A 9,536-nucleotide genomic window follows, 5' to 3' on the forward strand; every position below is an offset into this window, starting at 1 on the left:
CGTCATAGCTTATTCAATTTTGTGGCTATCTTCCGTATTCCATTTTAATTAAAATTTTCATTTAATCAGTTTAAAAAGTAATGGCTAACTTCATTTCCATACGGAAATGATCTATAAGATATGAATAAACACCTTTTAAAAGTCAAATACTCTGGCACTTACCACATCACGCACATTGGATGTGCTAAAAAATATACCGGTCTTCAAGGACATTGATATTTTTGGTCCATTTTCGGCTATTTAACTCCACACACACAACTTAAGTAAGGTATGCATGTGCGAATATATATGTACGTAAATCTAAGCGAATGTAAAACAAGTTATCAGCAGCTGCCGTTGGGAACTGGCCGACAAACAGCGGTATGCCTGCGTGTGTACTCGTATACACAGGCCTGCTAGGGTGGACAAGGGACCAGAGAAAAATAGAAAAAAACAAAAAACAGAAAAATCCTTTGGTGGCACACAAGAAAACTGATAGCCGGTCAGCAAGCCTGCTGGAAGATGATGATATCTTCGCAAATGTGCCAACTGTGTAAATGTGTAGGGTATGTAGGTGTGTGTGCTTGATGGTGTGCCGGTGTAAATGTAAGCCACAGCGAACTCGTCTTTTGATGGCCATCAACACTGGCGGTGAAACGGGTTTCCAAGAATTAATGTTACATAACATCAGCATTGAAAGTGAATTACCATTGTGGTGGAGAGAAAAAACTTTACATTCATAAAAGAAGAAAAACACCGAAAAAATCCATGTAAAAACAACAATATGAGCAACTGAGTTCATGAACACAATAAAAAGTTTTATTAAAGAGGAATGCTTCTGAAGCATGGCAAGGCGGCACCAATGATAAATGCACAGACATACACTTATATAATACGTATATGTATACTTATGCTAAATGCTTATGTGTGTGTATGTGTGAATGATTAGCGCGCTGAAGCTGGAGCTATGTATCTGCATATAAAACAGACAGATGAGCATAGCTTCATATAAAATACGAAATAATACTGTTTAAGAATTTATTTAGCTGTTAATAATATTAAATTCAGATGTTTATGTATATGAGCGAGCGTGGCAAAACATTTTTTCAGGTACATATACGTACATATATGTATATAATGTAACGGGTGCTTTTTAAAGAGCTTAAAATGATAATAAATATATAATTGACGTGTATGGAGGGGCCTACAGTTTTAAGAAGACGCCGAACGGCAAATGATTTTTTTATGAAGATTCTCAGAGGTTCGCCATTGCCTGCCGAGGGGCGACCGCTATTAGAACAATTTTTTTTTTCATTTTGGTCTTTAATGCCCGGACCTACGCACTTCCGAATGATAATCATTCACCAACCCATTCGACTATAGCGGCCGATAATACAAAATAGAAATATTGTTGGTACACATTTCTTTTTATTATAATCTAGAAGAAATTTCATAGAATCTATTTTTTTAATATAATATCCGCATTCTGTGTGGTTTGAGTTACATGATTCATTTGATCATTCTATTCTTAGTATATTTTTTCCAATAAGTCTGGTCAATGTTGACTTGAATATAGCAACAAATAGCTTGTTAAGCGCTCAGTATAGCAAGTTGCACCGTCCTGTTGGAACCGAATGTCGTCGATGTTTAACTAATTAATTTTTGGAGACAAAAATTCGGTTAGCACTTGCCATTCACCAGCAGCCTTTTCCTCATTTCGAAAGAAATAGAGAGCGATGATGCCGCCAGAGCTCTATGAACTTCGCGAACAAAAAAAATTAATTTTTGAATTACGTTGTCATTAATCGAGTTTCCAACCATTTATTGATAATTGTATATATATATTTTTTTTCAATAATTATATCAATAAGTTAATCAATTATATATTCATCGTTGTTGTTTACAACTTCTTCCCACCCCCCGACCAATTTGTTGATGTCGCTCCGCCGAAAATCGCCTGGTCTGGTGTCAAAGAAGTTGTTGAGACAGTTTTCAAGGGCCGCCAACGCCCAACATATGGTTTGACAGGCAGCGGAAAAGATGGTAATCGATCGGTGTAAGGTCCGGAGCATACAGCGGATGCTGAAGGACCTCCTATTCGAGCTTTTGGAATGCGACTTTCACGACTTGTGCAACATGTGGCCTGGCGTTGTCGTGAAGAAGTATGATTTGACCATATCGATCAGGTCTTTTCAGTCGAATAGCTTCATTTACGCAGTGTAGCTGGGTAATTTAGAGCTCCTTGTTGTTCATGGCGTTCTTTATGATGCTGTTTATGAGCTCGCGGGTAAGATGTTGCCTTTGGTATTTGATTTCTAAAACAAATAAAAAAATTAAATAACTCAAAAATACAATTAACATAGTTTTGTGGAGCAGAAGCCAACGAAAAAAATTCGTTGTAAAATAAAAGAATATATAAAAACGCTATGGATTTATTCCCCAACCCAATATATAGATTGGAGGGCACTTGTGGCTTTTACATACAAATGAGGTTGTCTGATTTTTGGGCAAAAAATCATTAATTACTTGTTAGCCAATATCATTAGCCATTTCTTTGAATCACCCTGTTTAACTTTTGTGTCACTGCGAATATGCTTGAACCAATACACATGAATACTTAGATAATTTTTTGTCAAATATCTTAATTGCTAATTTTTCATTATGAATCATGTGAATGCATTATTGGCTTTTCGAATGAAATGAATAACCCTAATAACCATGACAATATTTTCCATATATTCGATGGTTATCGGTAGCTACATAAACATCCACGGATATCAATAGATGTTTTTCAAATTCCAATCAGCAGCGTATCGTATAATTGCTGCGCAAGTATCATTTATGAGCGCGGTAAGTAGCGAGTTAATAAGTGCTTTAACCTTTGTCGTCACTTGCTGGAAGGTGGTTGGTGATGAAGCGCAGTTGACAGCCGTAGTGTCATCAATTATAATTATCATAGTTGAAACAAAGTTTTCTTGTTTCAGTGTGTATGATAATAAAAGAAAATTATATATAGTATTGTACAAATGTGTGATAAGAACTCCAAAAATGGCCAGTTGAGGGCCAATGTTGCCAAATTAAAAAATTCCTACATTTATACACACATACATGTGCAACAATGAAGCCATAAGAAATATTATATTTACTTAGTAAATTATTCAAACGAAAAGTCAAAACAAGCGTTTGTTGAAACATCGCTTATAAATGCTAATTATATTGATGCTAAGCTATTCGGTCAGAGTTCTTCAATTATATACACGAAAAAATAGATATGGATTATCAATGTCTAAGTTGTTGCGTGGTGGCAAGGTGAACTGTGCGAGGAAGTTCGTAAATTGCTTTAATTTATGTACGAGTATCTACAACTAATTAATATGACATAGTGTGTACCCGATTGGAGTCACGCATTCCGCAGAGCTAGTAGAGTATTTTTTTCGGTATTGGGAAATATCTTCGAGATTTGTTCCTAACGAAAGGGATCAATAAAATTTAGAATGGTTTACATGTTGTAAGACAAGTCTATGTAAGGGGCTGATAAAGAGAACACAACACTAATTCAAGTGGGATGAACCGCAGTTTTGTGCCGCCTTGAACTGCAGATGGTTTTTATTAAACATTTTTTTCATGACAAAAAAACAGTCGGAACAGGCCTTGACAAACCTCCGAGTGTTATTCTACCGTCCAAAAGCTTCAGTCATAATTATACATATGTAAGACACTCAGAACCACTTTTTTAATATACAAGTTCCTTTTTTAATAAAAAACGGAATTTTATTTAATACTTGTCTATAAGATATACAGTAAACCATCGGTTAGCGAACACTTCGATAATCTTGTCCGTTAAGTAAAACCATTATTCCTATACGACATCGTAACAGGTAACGAATCTTTGATAAAGGCATATGAGTCGAAGTATGGGTCCTCCAACAAAAACTGTTCGCGAAAGAAACACCCCAAAGCAAATGATCTCCCATTTTTTCGGAAAATCTGGTCATGGTACAATATGTCATTACTAGACTTGCTTAAAACTGTAAATTCTGAGTGCTAAGCAACCATTTGTCAGCCAGAAGTTTTCACAGAATTAAGGAAAGCCAAAAGCCAAATAGTCAACCTTCACCAAGAAAATGCGGGTTTTCATGTATTGGGTACATCCAAACAGTTTCTGAGCACTCAAAATATCGAATGCATTACAGTCGTGTATCGCAACTAATGATTTCTTTTTGTTCTCAAAGATCAAAAATAAGATATGAGGCGAGCATTTTTCAATGCCTGAAGAAACTGAAGAAGCTTTTAAAGAACTGGCAAAATTACTTTGAAAATTGGTTCAAGCGGATACAGAAATACATTGTCTTCCAAGAACAATTTTTAGAAAATCAATAACCCCATTTTTATTATTATTTTACTACATTTTCAATATTGGGCGTAAAATATTGAAGGCAACCTTCGTATACATAAATCGGTGTAAAATAAAGTAAAGCTTTCCAATCGAAAGTAGTAGTAGAGGCATAAGAAAGGGTGACCCGCTGTCGTGTGACTTCTTTAAGCTGATGTTGGAAATGATCGTGCGAGCTGTCGGTGTATGAGCCTTGGAACGACATAGACATAGCGCAACGAATAAAGATCCAGAGGCTACGTTAGCTGGATTATGTCGTCCGAATGGATACAAACCCCCCGACTCTGAAAGTTTTCGATGCGGTACCACACAAAAAAAGGAAATATTTTAATAAAAACCGAAAGCTGTATGTATGTAGCAACACTTTTTAGAGACTAAATATAGGGCGATGTGAGATAATCTGGCATAGAAGAAATTTAAAAATTATATGATATCCCCGATCTTTTTAACAAAAAATAATTTAGAGTTGTTTTTTCTTTATTTGACAACGTTTCAAAATTTGTTGAAAATGCTACACAGTGTTAAGTTAAGTATAATCCCATACATGCTCATGATTTCAGCATTTCTCTAATTGCACGGCTAAATGTCTAATCTGCTTGCTCTAAGTCACACTGCAAATCTGTAATATCTTCAGTGGACAGCTCCTGAGTTTGCTGTGCCCCAAGCTCATCGATATCATTCTCATCCGCATTAGCCCCGTCCGTATAGCCAAATATGTAATTATATTGGTTATACCTAATATATACTTAAATACTATGAATTTGTTTTTTATTTTAATATCAACTTGTATCTTTCAATTTTTAGCACGAATAACTTTTTTTTATAGAAAAAAGGTAAGATAGCTCTCAATAGTAAAAACTATTTTTATTTTTAAGTTTCAGTTCTATTTACACTTAAGTAAAATTGCATGCTTTCACTTTTCGTATTACAGTATTAAGAGATTACATATAATTCTCCATTTTGGAATTTGTTAAATAAAACATAAAATAGGTATCAAAAAACTGTTTTTTTTTGCATACGATGCCGAGCATTTTTTCCATATAAGGATTGTCACCACGTGCTTTAACATAAAGGGTTTTTCAAGAAAAGGTGTTATTTAGATTAGATTAGAGATGATTAACGATTTTTTATGACCGGAATAGGATGGTATTGATCTGAACAACGTTTTTTTTTCAACAAGATGACGAAACCATTGATATTTTACGAGAAAAGTTTCCGGACCGTGTTATCTCTCGAAGAGGTGATCACAATTGGTCACCGAGATCTTGTGATTCAACACCTTGTCACCATTTTCTTTGGGGCCACGTGAAAGAGAAGGTCTACGCCAATAGCCCAGGGTGGATTCAAGACCTCAAAGATGGAATTCGTGAGGCTATCGAGGACATAGAGCAGCCACTTTGTAATTCGGTTATGAAAAATTTCATGAAAAGGATATTGTCCTGTAAGCGTGGTCGTGGTGGTCATTTGTCTGAAGTTATTGCCCACTATTAACGGCATACCTTCCTCTTTATAATGAAATAAACAGCCGATAATTTATTGTATATAAAAAAATAGCATGTTTCTTTGAATATCAATATAACACCTCTTATTAGATAACCCAATATGTGGAAAAAATGCTTAGCATCGTACGCAAAAACATTGTCAAAAAAGAATAAAATTTTTAAGTGACTTTGAATTGGCTATAAAATTGCATACACAGACTTTTTTAAAAAAATTCAGGATCACTTTAGGGAATGTTGAGTTTTTGAGAATTTTGGAGATACCTACAGTTTTATAGAGACTACGATCAGTAGTTGATTTCTTATGAAAAGCTTTGAATACATTTCCAAGCATCATTATGGTCGAACCTATAACAATAATAACTCACTTCTCACATCAGATATGTATACAATAGTACAGTACAATTCCTCTTAACCGGTCACCTCGGGACTGCATACCTGGCCGGTTGCCGTTTTGGCCGGTTAATCCGAAGTGTACTTGTATAATATATTGTATGTATGTATAACATTTCATATTTGCATATGTTAATGTGTTACATCAATTAAATATAAGTGTAATAATTATTTTTTGAAAAAGTCTGTGATTTTCTTCTGTTTTTTAACCTTCAGTGAATTTCTGAATGCGACATCCCTCCATTTTCCAATCACCAAAACGTCTAATGCTGTTGACTCATGTTGCTGCTCAATGTATTTCAATGCAATTTCCATCACATTTTTGGCTTCTTCGTGAGAAACTGTTTTCTCCTCTTCAACGTCACTACACTCATCATCTTCCTCTTGTTCTTTGTTTGCTAAATCTATGATTTTGTCATCATTCAAAAATTCATTTTCAAGGTGTTCGTCACAGTTTATCATCCAATTTTCCACATCTTCTGCCTGTAATGATTCGTTACCCTATAACTTTTGAAGGTCTTGTAAAGTAGATTTGTTTTCTTCTTCTTCAGTCCCTGCAATATTCGAGATCACAATGAGATTCTCAACATCTGGCCAAAGTTTCTCCAAGACTTAACAAACGTTGAAGAAGGCATTTCTTGAAATGCTGTAGCTAACATATAGATAACGTCCTTGATATTGATTTTTTTGATGACTTCTAAAAGACCTTTGTCTTCACTCTCAGAATTTCAGAAAAAAGGTTTACGCATTGGTTGCACTAAGCTTGTCACATTAGGAGGAAGATAAACTAATTTTATGTCATCTACAGCGCAGTCATGAGGATGGGTTGGAGCATTATCTAACACAAGAATTGCTTTAATAGGCAAGTTTACACTTTTTAAATGTTTTTTAACTTTTGGAACAAACTCCAAATTAAACCACTCTTTAAACAAGTCTGAATTCATCCACGCTGATTTTTGTGACTTATAATAAACCGGAAGCGAAGATGGATTCAAGTTTTTGAATGCCCGTGGTTTAGCAGACTTGCCAATAACGAAAAGAGGAATTTTATGAGTCCCTGCTGCATTCGAAGAAACGGCCACTGTAATACGTTCTTCGTTCTTTTTGAAGCCAGAGGCAGACTGTTCATGACTGCCTAGAAAAGTTGTTTCCGGTAACATTTTAATGTTTAGTCCGGTCTCGTCCATATTATAGACTTGTTCTGGAGATAATTCCTCTGTTTTAACCATTTCACTAAACTTAGTCTTGAATTCTGTCGCACCAGAAGTATCAGCAGACATTTTTTCTCCACTTACATGTGCGAAATGAATTCCGTGTCGCTTCTTCCATCGATTAAGCCAACCATCACTTGCCACAAAGTCACCTCCAATATTAATCTTCTGGTGGAAAGCTTTTTCTTTCAAAATTGGGCCGCCAATCGGTGTACCTCTTCGACGTTCCTGAAGAAACCAGATCCACAAAGCTTCATCGACGACCTCGCAAATCGGTTTTTTCTCGTACAATGGCTACCCAGATTTCTATCAGATTCCATTTTCGAGCAAAACTCCTCAATGGAACGCCTATCTCTTCGTCAGTCATTTACAGTGCTTTTTCCAACATTAAATTCTGCACATATTTTCGCTACGGATTCACCATTATCAATCCGCCTTAGCACTTTTAAACGTGTATCCATTGAAACCACAATTCGTTTGCGCTTTGCACTCATTGTTAAGGAAAGAACTATGTTATGTCCGTACCCACAGCAAAAACAAACCAAATTGATCAAAACGACAAAATCCTATCTAACATCGTTTATAGTTTACTTCGCCGGGATCTCCTCGTAATATCGGTGGAATCCCAGCCGCTTCGCCTCGCCGGTGAATTTCTTGGAAAATATTGCATTGCGCTCGGCTGTTGTAAACAGGCCGGTTAATCCGTCGACCGGTTAATGCGAAGCCGGTTAAGAGGAATTATACTGTAGATATATTTTGGTTTCGAACACAATTTTAACACTTTCTGAACTAAAAATTGAGTTCCGCATTAGAAGTTAGATGGCAGGAAATGCACCCTTAAATTTATAGGGCAATAACCCTCCACGAATATATATTTAATTCAACTTTGACACAAGTTCCTATTTTTGCAATAAAAATCAAGTCACAAAAAACAAATAATTGTTTTTGGATCAAATTTGTTTTAAATATGACTCTGTTTGCCTTTGCGAATGGCGAAGATATTGTTGCCATTGGCCTTAACGCCATTAAACACCAACTACAAACCAAACATTACCAGGTTTAGTGATTCAAGCTGAAGTTCGAAAACCCTAGAAAGAGTCAAATTTACCTCAAATGTTGAAGTTAATTATATAATCGATAACTCTACGTATATTTTGTAAGCAGATCCTGTACGGCCTATTCCATCGCGCATGTGCACACTATAACATCGGATACATCCGATGAGCCGGCCCTTGTAGGGTTCAAGAGATAGATTCCACCCAAAAATTATGGAATTTCATGCTATAGGTATAGTGTATCGATTAACAATGCAGCGACTGCGCTGGCTAAATCATATTGTACGACTAGCTGCAGACACTTCCGCGGAAAGCATTCGATGGGGTGCCCTGATTTTGTTAACAGAAAAGAAAGTATAATATATCTCCTGTTATTACGAGAAGAAAATGACTGGTGTGCCAAAATGGAATGATTCTGCCAAAATCACTCATTAAACAAATAGAAGGTATAACTGCAAAGCGGGAAGAAGCTAGTGATCTGAAGACAAGACTGCATTTCCGGAGTGATAAGAATTAAAGCATAAATTATATATGTAAGAATACCTTCTGCTCAAATATGAACGAGACTGATTTAATAAAACACAAACGGCTAATTATTGTTCAATTTTTATTTTATCTCCTTCAAAGTAATCACCATTGGAGGCGATACACATATGCCAACGTTTTTTCCAATCATCATAGCATTTCTGGAAGGCCGATTTCGGTATGGATTTCAGTTCCTTCTTCGAATTCTCTTTTATGACTTCAATTGTCTCAAAATGTTTTCCACGGAGCGGCAACTTGAACTTGGGAAACAGGAAAAAGTCACATGGAGCCATATCAGGCGAATACGGTGCTTACGGAACGATATTAACATTATTTTTGTTCAAATAATCGCGAACAAGACGTGATGTGTGAACTGGTGCATTATCGTGATGCAAGAACCATGACTTGTTGTCCCACAATTCCTTCCTTTTAAGACGAATGTTCTCGTGCAAACGCTTTAAAACGTCTAAATAATATTCAG

At 35.9% G+C, this 9,536-nt stretch overlaps 1 protein-coding gene across 1 annotated transcript in view; it reads right to left on the minus strand.

Annotated features, from left to right (window-relative positions):
* LOC129242027 (uncharacterized) overlaps positions 1–7,544 on the minus strand; it is a 60,452-nt gene extending 52,908 nt beyond the window's left edge. The window contains exons 1-2 of the mRNA XM_054878588.1: positions 7,292–7,544; positions 6,520–6,668 (exon numbers count right to left, since the gene is read on the minus strand). Coding sequence (XP_054734563.1) covers positions 6,520–6,668; positions 7,292–7,544 — 402 coding nt within the window. The remainder of the gene's footprint in view (positions 1–6,519; positions 6,669–7,291) is intronic.
* Between the last annotated feature and the right edge of the window lie 1,992 nt (positions 7,545–9,536).

Source organism: Anastrepha obliqua, chromosome 3, assembly GCF_027943255.1.
Source record: "Anastrepha obliqua isolate idAnaObli1 chromosome 3, idAnaObli1_1.0, whole genome shotgun sequence".
NCBI classification, from domain to species: Eukaryota; Metazoa; Arthropoda; class Insecta; order Diptera; family Tephritidae; genus Anastrepha; species Anastrepha obliqua.